The sequence below is a fragment of the Festucalex cinctus genome, chromosome 8 (genome assembly GCF_051991245.1).
Source record: "Festucalex cinctus isolate MCC-2025b chromosome 8, RoL_Fcin_1.0, whole genome shotgun sequence".
Lineage (NCBI taxonomy): Eukaryota > Metazoa > Chordata > Actinopteri > Syngnathiformes > Syngnathidae > Festucalex > Festucalex cinctus.
Window position 1 is genome coordinate 11,224,666 of NC_135418.1, and position 14,715 is coordinate 11,239,380.

Consider the following 14,715-nt stretch of genomic DNA (forward strand, 5'->3'; position numbering starts at 1 on the left):
TGTAATCCATTTAACTTTATTTAACACTGCGATACTTCTTGATAATTTGGTATGTATGTATTTGATGTGTGGCTTCCAACTAATTTTCTCATCTATTATGACACCCACAAATGTATTTTCTTGAACCTTGTCATTCTACACATCATCAATCTTTTTGTATGTTTACATTTGTTCTGCAATTCCCAACAAACATTAGTTTTGTTTTATTTACATTTAATCATAATTTGTTTCTGTCAAGCCAGATTTTCCTTTTGGTCCCCTTCCTTCAGTGAATTTCATTCTATAAATCCTTTAAACTAAACAAAACCAGTTTCTGAACATCTGATACCTTATGTCAGGGGTGTCCAAACTACGGCCCGGGAGCCATTTTATAGTGGCCCGCGACATATGCTAAAAATGGCATTTGACTCAGTTGAAATAAAATAAAAACAAAAATGTTTGGAGATGGTCAAAGTAAGAAGGGAGGGTGTCGAAAAACACAGGTGCTATCAAATTTTATTTTAGTTAACTAAAACTAACGAAAAAAACAAATTCAAAACAACAATTTCGTTAATGAAATAACATATAAACGAAGATGCTTTTTTTAAAAAAAAAAAAAAAAGACAACTAACTGAAACTATATTGTATGTTTACAAAACTAAAATAAAACTAACTATAATTATAGCAAAAAATTTCCTTCGTTTTAGTCTTTGGTAATTAATTTAATATATGAGCCTTTGGGGATGATTTTAAATGTGATTTTTAGTAGATTCATTTTGATATAAACCAGAATAATGACGTTGCACCCATGGTGTTTGTTTGTTTTTGGTTTTTTTTTTAATATTGCGCACAAGTAATACATATTAAAAAACACAAAAAACTAAAACTAATACTGAAACTAACTAAACAAAAACTAAACATTTATTAAAGGACTAAAACTAATAAAAAAAAACTAACAGAACCACCCTGAAAACTAATTAAAACTGACTAAATTCATAACATTATGTGGCCCATGCGTCCTTCTGATGTTCTGTATGTGGCCCTCAAATGAAAAAGTTTGGACACCCCTGCCTTATGTTATTGATATACAAAATAAACAATATAGGGCCCAAAACAAACCCTTGGGGCACACCACAAACAATATCTAAGTAGGATGAAGAAAGATCACCGAGCTTCAAAAACTGCAGTGTTGTCTCTGAAGTAAATTGAGTCTTGTGTCAGTTTAGTGCTTGCACAAACTCTCATTAAAGGCACCAGTAGGAAAAACAAACAAACAGTAGAATAGACACCACTGTGTGTCTTTTGCCGTTCTCATGGCTCTCTTAAAGACTTTTGAGTGACATTATGCATCCTTTGTGGTTTGCTCAAAACCGCTTAGAAAGCCAACTCCTCGGACGGACGGACAGACAGACAGACAGCTAGATAGATAGATAGATAGATAGATAGATAGATAGATAGATAGATAGATAGATAGATAGATGGATGGATGGATGGATGGATGGATGGATGGATGGACGGACGGACGGACGGACGGACGGACGGACGGACGGACGGACGGACGGACAGACAGACAGACAGACAGACAGACAGACAGCTAGATAGACAGATAGATAGATAGATAGATAGATAGATAGATAGATAGATAGATAGATAGATAGATAGATAGATAGATAGATAGATAGATAGATAGATAGATAGATAGATAGATAGATAGATAGATAGATAGATAGATAGATAGACAGACGGAGATTGATTCATTGATTGATGAGCTTCAGCACGTTGGCGACCCTCGTGAATAGAACGAATGAATGTTTATGCTTCACCTGTTATATTTCTCACTCAGGATCCTTAAACGGCTCCCATCCACGTTGCACAAATCTTGCATACAACAATGCTGCCCTCTAGTGGTAAAAATTGTCGTGGTTTAAAAAATAAAAGGTGGCCAATTAAAGTCCTGCCACAGCAGGTTATTAGTGCACGACTCCATTAATAATAGAATGTTTTGCAAAACTCCAGTTAATCCATCAGCGCAAGGTCAGCGTTAGCTACACATGAATGAAATAATAACAGGCTATGGAAAGGGAAAGCAGACACTGAAAAAAACTTAAAGTCAAATTTCCATAGGCTATCTGTAGTGCAGAATAGTTGCGCTGTAAGGTCAGCCTTGCAGAAGCTTAAGTTCTGGAACACCATTTATGTATTCAAATCAATGTATAATTTGAAACTTTATAAAATTGTACATACAAATAATCAACCTGATTATCATATTATTAGTGAGAATGTCAATAAAAATTGAATCTTGCCATCTTTGTACAGGCAACTTTTGTATTGGATCTTAACAAGGACTGTTGTCGCCATTCAGAAGAAGTTTATTATCTATTGTGAACATTAGCTTGGTATAAGCGCAAAATTCTGTATGTTCTAAAGTTTACTGAGCAATAATAACTGAATTACAGAGGGAAGCATTGGAAACAAAAGTTACATACACTGACAATGAGTTCAAAATAATTGTTCTGAATACACATTGAGAGACTTGTGGTGAGTATTGCATGATTTAATGTTTTAAAAATGTTGAACAAAATTATTGCATTGGGGAAAAACTATACTCATGGCTGGAAAACCGCTCAAACAGTGGTTTCACCAATGGACATTTAAATGTTTTGTAAAGACTTTCTCCTCATTTGATTTGTTCCCTGGAAGAGAGGCATGCTGCTGGAGGATTTCTGAGACAACATGACGCACAAGCAAGTGGAGGCCTGCTCTACCATGTAGAAAATGGAGTTAATAAACACAGGGTTGCTGTGGCCACCCTCCTGCTCACAGCGGGACGAGATGGGCTGCTGTTAATGTCACACATCACATTTGCTTTCAGGTTGGGAGTCCTCTCTGTGCTCCGATAAAACCAGTCTTTGGCGTGGGACGGGAGGAGGATGATGACATTCAAGTTGCTGAGGCCATCATGGCATTCTTTGGATTCCCTGTCAGATGTTTCAACCTCCCTGTGCGTCACATGCTCTTCTGCTGCCACTTCAGATAGCACGCGAGGATTCTCTGTTTACAGAAAGAAACTTAAGTTAATTTTTACATTACAAAACAAAACAAAAATTCGAAAAAAAAACTAAACTTAATTTAAATGAGATTTTACGTTTATAAAACTAACTCTAACTATAATTATAGCAAAATGTAGGGCTGTGCAATTAATTGAAATTAAATTACTATTTCAGTTATCACATACCACAATTACAAAATCAGCATAATCATAAAGAAAGATTAGTGATACTAACTTTTGAGTTGTTTAAATTTATACATTCTTACCTTTTTTAAATTTTAAAATAACTAATTTAATAAATGTTTCATCCAAAAGGAACTTGTATAATTGTAGTGTTTCAAAGTATTTTTATTTGTCTTTAATATATTTTGGTTGTTTTTTACGTTTAAACATTTTCTTGCTTTGTACCAAAAAAAATAAATGATCATCCTACTGCATAGTGCACATGCTGCACTCCAACGTCAAGTTTTAGCTAAAATAAATAAATAAATAAATAAATAATATAAATTATTTTGGTCCAAAAGGAACTTACATAATTACAGTGTTTCTATTTTATTTTTTTTAGTATCTTTAGTTTTTTAGTATCTTTAGTATTTTAGTATCTTTAGTATTCTATTTTTAACTGTGTAAGCATTTTCTTGTTTTGTACCAAAAAATAAATGACCATCCTACTGCACAGTGCACATGTTGCACTCCAACTTAAAGGGATACGCCACTTATTTAGCCCATTATAGCAATAAAAAGTTAATATTTTGTCTATAATTAATTTGATACTTTCATTATTTTTCATGTACAATTAGTACCTTTAAAAACACATTTTGCAACTTGCTGTCCATTGAAAATGACATCACAAGGGCTCAGGTAACCAATCACAGCTCACCTGTTTTCTAGGTTTGGCCATGTGACATTCACAAGCTGAGCTGTGATTGGTTACCTGAGCCCTTGCGATGTCATTTTCAGTCGACAGCAATTTTCAAAATGTGTTTTTAGAGGTACTAATTGTACATGAAAAATAATAAAAATATAAAATTTATTATAGGCAAAATATTAATGTTTGACTGCCAAAAATGGCTAAAGAAGTAAATTATCCCTTTCAAGTTTTTGACAATATAAATAAATAAATAAATAAATAAATAAATAAATAATATTATTATAAATTCTGTTTGGTCCGAAACGAACTTACATAGTTATAGTGTTTCTAAAAAAAATGTTAATTGGTCTTAATATTTTGAACTGCTTAAACATGTTCTTGTTTTGTACCAAAAAATAAATAATCGTTTGAATAATCATGATTTCAATTCAGATTACAGCTATTCTTGAGGGCTCTGATTAAAAATGTTTTGTACATCTTGTGAATTTCGACGGTATACGAGTACTAACGAGCAGAAGTTGAACCAAAAGTTGCCAAAAACAGCCATGTTTAGTTATTAGTTACTAGTTACCATGAAAACAAAACGCCGCTTGCGGTTTGTACCGGAAGTCGTGTCCATAATTAGAAAAGAATAAGGTGGATGTAACCTTCAGTCTTGATTTTACAATTAACCTTGTAGAGTGTTGTGTGCATAGTGCTCACAATGCGCTGGTCCAAAGTACTCTATGTAATCAAGCATTAGCTCGTGGCGGCACTGACCTTCGTCAAGCACACTTGGTCGCTCAGTGACCCACCAAGCCCTCCTCATTAACATCACACCAAGTGAGAGATACGTGTGTGTTCATTCATGTTATTCGCGGATGCTTGCTGACGTTTTCAGTGGCATCTGTTGGAGTTTCAACTAATTGGGTTCACATCAGAGCAGCGACGCTGCTGTACCGCTCCATACTGAGATTTACAGAATGCAGTCGGCCTATGTTGCTTGTGGAGTGGAATTTAAATGCGTGTGACTCACTTGTGCACTTCAACCGGCCACTGAGAGTCTAAAATTTGCCATTAAAAGCAACAGTTATTCCTACCACAACAAATGTCTGTTTCAGCACTGTTTTGTACCATCCAATCCATACAGCAGCCTGCCAATCATAAGTACTCATTTGCTAAGTAAGTGCAATAACAATCATCAATCATTTTGATGATTGAAATGAATGAAATAGAAAGAGCACCTTGTGGTTTGATGACTGTCAAAACATATGAATCTGTTGTCACATTTGCGTCGTCTGTAGTACCACTCTGCTTCAAATCTGTTTATCTTGCACAGGAAGACATTAAGAGCATGTTGTCCACAAGCCGGACTCGAGACCCTCATCCATCCCAAATGCTGCTCTGCTCAGAGAAAATGAAGCACTGCAAATAAACACAGATAAGAGCAGGTTATTATGGTGCATAAAAAGGCTGGTATTATTGCTGTCATAGAGCACATAGGGTAGATGTTTGTTTTTTTTCTTTTGTCTTGTTATGCTATTTTTTAAGTTTGTTGAGGCAAAAAGTAATGGTGGTGAGGTTGGATTCTGCAGACCATCCTCTGTATTGAATGTGGCCTTCCTTTATTTAAATGCTAAGTTGTGAGCAAACCGAAGGACTCTATGCTGACTACTAGACTGTAAGGAGCATATATGGATTCAATATTCATATTCCAAATCCAGGTCACAGAAATACTCATGGTACTGTGGTATATATATGCTCCTAATTACCAGGAAAAAAAAAAGAAAAAAAAAGTTTATTTTGATATTCCCCAATCTTTGTGAAGTAACTGGAATACTGCAAAAGAATTTTTTTGAAAAAAAAAAAAAAAGTTTTTACTTTTAAGCTATGATGTGTCCACTACAGAGGACATTTTTTTAAACTTAAATGCTAGGCTCAAATACAGGTAAATAATTCAAACAATACTTTAATGTGTTCTTAAGAGTCTTATCGAAAACATGCTAACAACATTTAAAGCCTAAATTTGTTCAATAAAAAGTGTTATACACTTCCCTAAAAAGTGCTTGAACTGAGGGAAGCAATTTTCTTTTATGATGCAATCAAAGGTAGCAAAGCCCCACCCCTACACATTTGGTATCGTTGGAAAGCGCTGAATGTCCTGTGTAGAGCACAAAAGGAGTTAATTCAGTCGTGTACACTGGGTGAGAGATATTCAGGTTTAAAAAGATCCACCACAAAGGACAAATTTGAATTGAAGGTAGTCAGGTGGATACGATTACTTCATCAGTACAATTAATTTTCAACCTTATATTTATGAAGAACCACTTTAAATATTATTTCTTGGCACTTTTTTGTGTTGTACCTAATGTGTTGTCCAATTGTGTTTTTTATTGTTTCTGACACTATTCCTTCAACAAGGTAACAACCCATTCTTACATATATTTTCCTGATCCAGTATCAGTTGTAACCTGATCTCCTGTTGTGTTTAAATTTCTTTTCTGTCAAACAGAAAGTGAAAGTGTCTAAATTGAGCATATTGTTAGTGATGGCCTGGTTCAGTAACAGCCTGCTAAACGTGATTTTCCAGCGCATATGGCGTGGGCTTTTTTCCACGGGGCGATTCATTACGAGAATATTTTTTCGATATTTTGGGAGTGGACCTCCGGCACTGCAAGATGAAAACGGTGTAAATGCGTCCGAAAATGTCACACTGGAGGAGGTGGTGGTGGTGCACAGTCCATGCGAAGTTCAAGAGCCAGTGCGGGTGGTCACGGTCTCCATGCCCGAGTTCGCCTGCCAGAGGCCCCTGGCTGATGAAGAGGAGGATGAGGAGAAATATGACGAGGAAGAGTATCGAGTCAGTGCCACAGATGAGTTGTACTGTGAATATGATTCAACGTGGGAGACTGAGCTGAGCCAGGAGGTGCTCAGCGGGATAAAGACTGTGCAAAGGTCCACTAATGTGAGTGTGATTATTAGTATTATTATTATTTATTTGCTTCTGCATTACTACCTACTATTTAGCTGCTTTGGGTCTTTAAGTGAGCCCCTTTCAGAGTTTAAAGTGAGCCCTAATATGTAATTTATTTATTTATTTTATTTTATTTTTTTATTTTTTTATTTTTAACATTGCCTTCTGTCCCTGTTTGAATACAGTTCAAGTTGAACATTTTTCTGAATGCTGCAAGAGACATGCAGAACTACAGGCATGGCTACCCAGTACGTTATAAACAACAACATAGAAATTTCTGGAAACATATGCAACATGATGGTTTGATATCAAAATGATTTCAATTTGTTCACAGTTCAAGACCAGAGGACAACACAATCCAAACTCTGTAAGCATACATCAAATTGACGATCAAATAAATTGTCTACAGTACAGTATTATTTACATCATCTTTTTTTTTCTTTTTTTTTTTTACTGTTATGTCTGTTCAGCAGGAGGACATGCCTAACTTGAATTTCTACCTTGGAAAGACACCATCTTTACCTGACGGTAAGCCAACAAGAATCAGCACTACAACCGCCAATGGATTTGTTAAAGTCACAAGTCAATTGATACATTATCAATTACCACAGTCAGTAAAAGTATACACTTATTGCAGTTGTAAAGCACTTCACTACACCATATTATTGAGAGTTCTCACAATTTTGGAGAGAAATGCCTTTGTTGCTATTTCTGATGCTCTGGTTTTTCAACTGGGCATATAATAATGACGTCTGCGGTACATAACTAAAATGTACCAGTCATGCGATCAGATGCCCTAAAAAGCAGTTGGGCAGGTGTGCCTAATGATACAACCAGTAAAAGGAATTTAAACTTTTGGATAATGTTCACCTATTTAAGAAATATATATTTTTTAAATTGAAATGCATATGGGTGTGTGAGCATCGATACCCAGTATCGGTGGCTGATTGGCCATGGATGGAGCAGCGGGACAGCAAAAACATGGTGTCATGACTGTGTTTTGTTTGTGGCAAATGTCTGCTGTTTTGTTTTATTTGAACTGATGTAATCAGCATGGAACCAGCAACTATGTGATGTCACAAATCTTTCATCTCTTTCAACTGGTCAGAAGCTATGTGATGTCAGGAATCCTTAATCTCTTTTTTTCAGCAACCTATCAGAGTTCGCAGACTATAAAAGTCAGAGAAGTGTGTTTTTGCCGAATTATTCATCTGTTCCTCTGCTCACCTCCACAGCCCAAGTTAATTCCACGTCTCTTGATCCTTGATACATTCTCGTTGTTTCTGGTCTCGTTGTGAGTACAAGAATTGTTATGTGAATAAAGTGTCAAACTCTTATTTGTGTCTGGGTTGTTGGGATCCAACTCCAGAGCATAACACATGGGAGAGCAACAAAAAGACTGACAGTCCACAGATTCACTTTATTAGAAAGAAACAAACAGTGGGAAGAAGAAAATGTGGATTGTACTGAAGGGAAGATAAGTTGATAGGTACAGTCAGAGCAAAAAAGTCAGGGCTCTTTGTACTCATCTGTGCACTGGTGGAGCATGTAGAGAACGTGTTAATATTACCCTTTTGAATTGCACAATGCACCTTTAAGGCAAAAAATAAAAAATCTTAAGTGCGGCTGTTTGGCAAATCGGTGAATAATACATAAGCTGCGTCAGATGTTTGATCACAATATTTTGTAATGTGTTAAATGAAATGTAATAGAGGTATTAGTAAGTAAGTAGGCTACTTACTCTTGCTGGTGACTTGGTTTAAAAAAAAAAAAATCAGCAAGCGTCCCTACTAATGGATATCATATACACTGTACAAATATGTATGTAAAAAAAAAAAAAAAAAAAAAAAAAAAGGCAAAATTGCTGATTGTGTCAGAATTAATCTATTTTTTTTCAGATAATCTCTTGTACTAAATTGCAGGTGTCTACATTGGTGACTTTCATACAGCTTGGTATGGAAGGTACGACAGTCTGGAGTATGTACACACTTTCATTCAGTGGTAAGTAATTCCATGTAGGCCTGTCGTATTTTAAAGGGTGAGTCAGATAAAACATTTCCTTTACAATAATGTTCTACAAAATGCGTCCAGATAAATTAATCAGCAAGATCCTCTCATTTGTATCCATCTTAGCGGGCTCTATTTTGCCACTTAATGCCCACTGAAAATGACATCACAGTTGCTCAGGAAACAACCAACCACAGGTCATCTTGTGAATGTTACATGACAACCCAGAAAACTGCTAAGCCATGATTGGTTGTTACCTGAGCCCTTAGGCCTGTGCTTCTCAATTATTTTTTGTTACTCCCCAACCACCGCAAAGAAGAACAAAATATTTCCATCACCATCTAATGCTCCCCCATGACTATAAATAGTATCATTTGTCTATAAAATTATTTTAAGTACAACTGTGCAGAGGAGCTAATACTCCTAGAACTCTCTGTTACAGTGAGAGCGCTACTACCACCTAGTGTAGTGGATGTGCAACTCCACTTTATTCTAGGACGGCAAAAAAAAAAAAAGTTCCCAGAGGTCAAATGCTTTTTCAGTCAACAATAAATAGCAAAATGGCCTCTCCCTCAAATTGATTAAAAACGGGTGTATTTTGCTGTTTAATTCATATTCCACAAATGCATTATTAATCACATTGCCGGATTTAAATTTACAGTATTTTCTGTTTAGGTTGTTCCCATTGGAAGAGCCAGGAATGAACAGGGAGGCCAGAACCCTGACAAAAGCAGAAATTGAGGTACATTTGAAAGTTTTTGTTGTTGTTGTTGTTTTAAATCTTACTGAAATATATCTTTAGAGGTTTCTTGAAGAACCAATTGCAAAGGAAAATCTGTTGAAGTCATACAAGCTCATGTTGGACTTTTATGGCATTGAGTTATGTAATGAAGAAACGGGCCAGGTCCGACGGGCGAGTAACTGGAGAGACCGATTCGAATCCTTGAACAGGTAAATCAGGATTCTCCTCACATTTCACTGGTGAGTCCATAACCAATTGCTAATTGAGTGTATTATTTCTTCAGGCACACCCATAACTACTTGCGCATAACCAGAATATTAAAGTGTTTGGGGACCCTGGGCTACCGTCACTACCAAGCGCCGCTGGTTGCCTTCTTTCTCAATGAGACGTTGGTCGAAAGAGAACTCCAAAACGTCAAAGACAGCGTCCTCAACTACTTTGTGTTTTCTGTCCTCAGTAGGAGTGAACGCAGGAAACTCATCAAGTTTGCGTATTTGAATTACGACCAGAAAGACAAGTTTGTGTGGTGCCCACAGAAGATACAAGCTATTTGGTCAACAAACTGACTCAGAATTGTAGGAACTATTGGAACACTAAATGAGTCCGGGCTTCAGCCTTCCTAGGGTGGAGTTTGCATGTTCTCCCCGTGCTTACGTGGGTTTTCTCTGGGTACTTCGGTTTGCTCCCATGTTTCAAAGACATTATTGGCAGGTTGATCGAACACTAAATTGGTTATTTTGTCAGGAACATTTTGATTTTGTCAGGAATTTTAGCACTTCAGGCAAAGCAACAAACCAGAAACAATCTGAACAATGTCAATAATTGAGTTATATTTTCTTTGATTATTTTCAGGTGACAAAATATTGACAGTTTATTTGTGTTCATTTCAGTTTTGATTACTTAATTCCGAGCTGTGCTCGGAATTGTATATTTAGCGTCATCTAGTGGTGACCTAGCTAGGATCTGGGCAATATATTGCTAAAAATAGTCATATAGTGACAGAATGACACATTACATGAAAGATCAGGTTGCATAGTCATTTAGCAAAGCTGAATTTATTATTTGATGAAAATAAAATAGTAAGTGTTGAAAGATATGTACTCTGGTGTGTAATGTTGCGCTTGTGCCACTGTGAGGCGCTCGAACACTTTTATCTTCCTTTTACTTTGAGCCTGGAGGCTGTTGAGTGTAGACATGTTTTGTTATGCTCCACAATAAATACGCCATACTTGGCTAAAGAAACTTCATCTTTCCGTCATCCATTCATCCGAATGCATCATTAAGCTGCCAAAACTTAACAGTAAGATATGACGTTGGGCGCTCCAAATTGTCCCTGAGTGTGCTTGTGATGGTTGTTCGTCTCTGTGTGCCCTGCGATTGGCTGGCAATCAGTTCAGGGTGTAACCCCGCCTACTGCCCGAAGTCAGCTGAAATAGGCTCCAGCACCCCCCACGACCCTTATGAGGAGCAAACGGTTCGGAAAATGGATGGATGATGTTGGCAACTTGGCCCTAATTTTGAGAAATTTACAACCCAAAATAGAAAAACAGCAATATTGTGAAAACATAATTTGCTGATAAGCGAAGTGCGCATTAAGTTTGCGCATGCGCGAGGAAAAAAAAAAACGAGGCTACCCTATCAATTTGAATGGCGGAGATTAGAGTGGTGACAATCTTTGCGTAACTGTACACTTTAAAGCTTGCAATTCAACTTCCCCGATGTCAGTAAACCACATGCTATGCATGTTAATAAAAACAGCAACTTTCCAACGGTTGAAACGTTTCTTTCAGAGCCGATTCCATTGGATCCAATTCATTTTCAATGACCGTTTGGTAGTTTCGCCTACCCACAATGCACCTTGAATTCGAGATGCGCACTTCGCTTATGCTATAAATACTGGTATAAAATATATTGACTTTTTTTTTTAAGAGGCCCTTCCTCCTGGGCGACATATGCACCACTGTTTAAAAGTCAGTCGGTGTATTTTTTTCAAGGCTTTGCATATCAAGCATTCACTTTAAGTGCTGAAGCGCATGCCAAAAAGTGGGCACTTCCATCATTCATCAATTCCAGTAAATGACGTTGCCCACCTCTGTCAAACATGTTAGCATTCTGTGTGTGCGTGTGCGTCTGTTGATGTGGTACTTTTTTTTTTTTTGCATTTGATTATAATCTAAAGTTTTTTTTGTTGTTTTAATGATTTGCTCACCAATAGATGGCTCTAGATTTCACACACTGTCCTAACTTTATATATATATATATATATATATATATATATATATATATATATATATATATATATATATATATATATATATATATATATATATATATATATATATATATATATAAATATAAAAGACCCTTGTAGTGTGACGTCACGTTTAAGTGCGCCCCTTGCGGTCGAGGGCAGGATGTCAATGCGAGTGAATTAGAAAACAATCAGTGTGACCTAGAAAATAGGTCAAACAGTTGACAAATCAGCGACCAATGCGATGGAGAACTTGTGCGCGGCCAACAGATGCTTAATGGCTCAAAGGGAGATGAGATTCTTTCGGCAGTGATTCTAAACCAGACGGAAGACAGTGAGGAGTGAAGGACGAGCACAGTGGACAGCGTAAAACTACGATGCAACTGGTTTGCACCCACAAAAAGCAGGAGGATATGCTCAGATCATTTTATATCTGGTAGTTCTTCCCTTTTTCATATAGTGGGTCATAACATTAACCTCTGATTGTAAATTTGAGGCAGATGTGACGAAAGTGCCATATTATCTTTTCATATAGTGGGTCATAACATTAACCTCTGATTGTAAATTTGAGGCAGATGTGACGAAAGTGCCATATTATCTTTAGTGATAAACAATCATACTTTTTTTTTTTTTTTTGCATAAGTATTCAAGTAATTTTAAACAAAAAGTTAATTATTTAACAGGACAACACAACACTTTAACTCGGGCTTGATCTCTGCTGAGGAATGTGTTGTGAACGTGCGGTCTGTTTGTTACCGGCTAGCAAGCTAAGATAGCTAATTGAAGACTTCGATATACAGCAAGACGAGTATATCCGGACACAAACGATTTAATGAATGACAATATACACCATGAAAGTAGTGATCGACGTACTGTTTCAACCAAAAACAACATACCTTCCACTTTGCTCTCAACAAACTAAATTTTTTGCAGCTAGTGGATCCATACAGCTGGTTTCAACGAGTCACAGTAATGTAGTGTCCAACTCGAGACGTTTTTTTTTTTAGTGACACTTAACATATTTCCTACCTTTTAACAAAACACTCGCCGAAAAGCAAGCTCTCTCCGTTCATTTGTTATGGGACCCTTGCCCTGCGGGAGGCGCAGCGAGAGCTAAGCAGTGACTCAGCTGGAGGGGTCTATAAGAATGTTGTCAACATGAGAGCGCAACCCGGCAATGTCAATAAGTCAGCAACATTGGAGATAAGTCATTCTTGCTTGCTTGTACTGCTCACACGTGTACATTAAAATAAAAGCAACACCTACTCTAAAAAGCAGGGTCACCAAACCCGGTCCTCGATGGGAACCTATCCATCAAGGTTTGGACGCTTCCCTCTTTCAAAACACCAGATTCATGTTATCAGCAAGCTCTGCAATAACCTGATAAGATTCTGATAGTTTGAATTAGGTATGTTAAAAACATGTTGGATAGATGCCCTTGAGGACCAGAGTTGGTAACCCCTTCTTCAAAAGGTTGATTTTATGTTGGTTCATTCTTACACCTTATTTGCAATCACTGGTGAACCTGGCAGGTTTGTGGCATGTTGGTAAATATGTATGCTTAGTAGGGGTGTCACGATTCGCCAACTCCACGATTCGATTTAAATTTCGATTTTGGGGTCACGATTCGATTTTTTTTTCGATTTTTTTTTTTTTTTCCGCTCCCCCACTTTATAACACAGAGGCATATGCTTCTGTAGGCTAAGGCTAGTCTATGATCATTGGTTCTATTCATTGTACAGTAAATCTTATTTCAAAAGATCGGCTACATATAGGTGATGCAATTTCCATATTATTTTTGTGTAAATTTATGTAATATATGATAATTGACATTAGGCAGGAATGATCAAATTCAAAGAATTTATTTACAATATAAAGTTAACCGTCTTGTTCTTACTGAAGTGTAAAATAAAAAATAAAAAAACAAAAACAAAAAGTCACAGTGGGTGCCTGCCATCTATTGACTGTTTTTGGTTACAACAGTGTGCTGTGCGTTCCTCTTAAAATAATGTGCAATGTGCAACAACAACAAAAAATATATTGTATCCAAAGTCATGGAACAAATACAGCCTGAACAAACTATATCCCAACATTTACAGTTGCTGGGCATACTGTAGCGTGGTTCAAGTACACTAATTAAATGTTTGAATCCAGCGTTTTCCAAGGCTGCAGGTCTGCTGCTATAAATAGACCTATGGATCTGGCGTTTCGCGCGAGCTGAAGTGTGTGGAAGTTTCACTGTAAATGAGGATGAAATAGTTGGTTGGACCGTTGTTTTCCCACTTCTAGTTGAATTTGATAAATCTAAATCTTTGTGATGCCTGCGTAAATGTCCCGTCATGTTTGTCGTGTTTCCCGTTGTTACGGCTGGCGGCTCGGGCCATTCAGTTTGAATGCGCCAGCGCGACACTCTGATTGGAGGACTGTGCCAGCGCGACACTCCGATTGGACGACTGTGCCAGCGCGACACTCCGATTGGACGACTGTGCCAGCGCGACACTCCGATTGGACGACTGTGCCAGCGCGACACTCCGATTGGACGACTGTGCCAGCGCGACGCTATTGTGTATCCGTGTATTATACCCCTATTAGTTATTGTTTCTCCTCCGTTCTGTCAGTTCTGTCAAATGCGGTTATTATTTGTTCACCTTCCACTTTCACTCCCTTGTCAAACCCCTGCCTGAAATTTCAATTAAAACTACTCAGATGTTAAAGTCGACCCGTGTTTATCTACTCTATATTTTCTGTTATTGTGTTACTTCCCTTCCCCTTGACGAGCCGGGCGTAACACCGTGGCCGAGTACAGTACGCGCACATAGCATATCTTGCAACTGTGGTCTTTTTATCGACAACGTGAACGTTG

The 14,715-nt window shown here is 37.2% G+C and overlaps 1 protein-coding gene and 1 long non-coding RNA gene across 4 annotated transcripts; one reads left to right on the forward strand and one right to left on the reverse strand.

The window, feature by feature from the left end:
- Positions 1-2,550: 2,550 nt before the first annotated feature.
- LOC144024535 (uncharacterized) lies at positions 2,551-7,850 on the reverse strand. The gene is made up of 3 exons (XR_013284796.1): positions 7,783-7,850; positions 5,123-5,303; positions 2,551-3,030 (listed from the first exon to the last, which is right to left on the reverse strand). It is a non-coding gene; the product is annotated as an uncharacterized LOC144024535 (long non-coding RNA).
- On the forward strand, positions 6,019-10,843 carry LOC144024534 (opioid growth factor receptor-like protein 1). Of its 3 annotated transcripts, XM_077530876.1 has the most exons (9): positions 6,019-6,299; positions 6,391-6,843; positions 7,038-7,100; positions 7,187-7,219; positions 7,323-7,380; positions 8,775-8,853; positions 9,535-9,601; positions 9,662-9,810; positions 9,885-10,843. In XM_077530876.1, the coding sequence occupies exons 2-9, from the start codon at positions 6,427-6,429 to the stop codon at positions 10,165-10,167; spliced, it is 1,149 nt and encodes a 382-aa protein (XP_077387002.1). In that variant the 5' UTR covers positions 6,019-6,299; positions 6,391-6,426; the 3' UTR covers positions 10,168-10,843. The 3 variants fall into 3 exon arrangements, with proteins under 3 accessions (XP_077387002.1, XP_077387001.1, XP_077387004.1); XM_077530875.1 differs by having other exon boundaries at positions 6,019-6,843; XM_077530878.1 differs by having other exon boundaries at positions 6,019-6,843; positions 7,326-7,380.
- Positions 10,844-14,715: the final 3,872 nt, after the last annotated feature.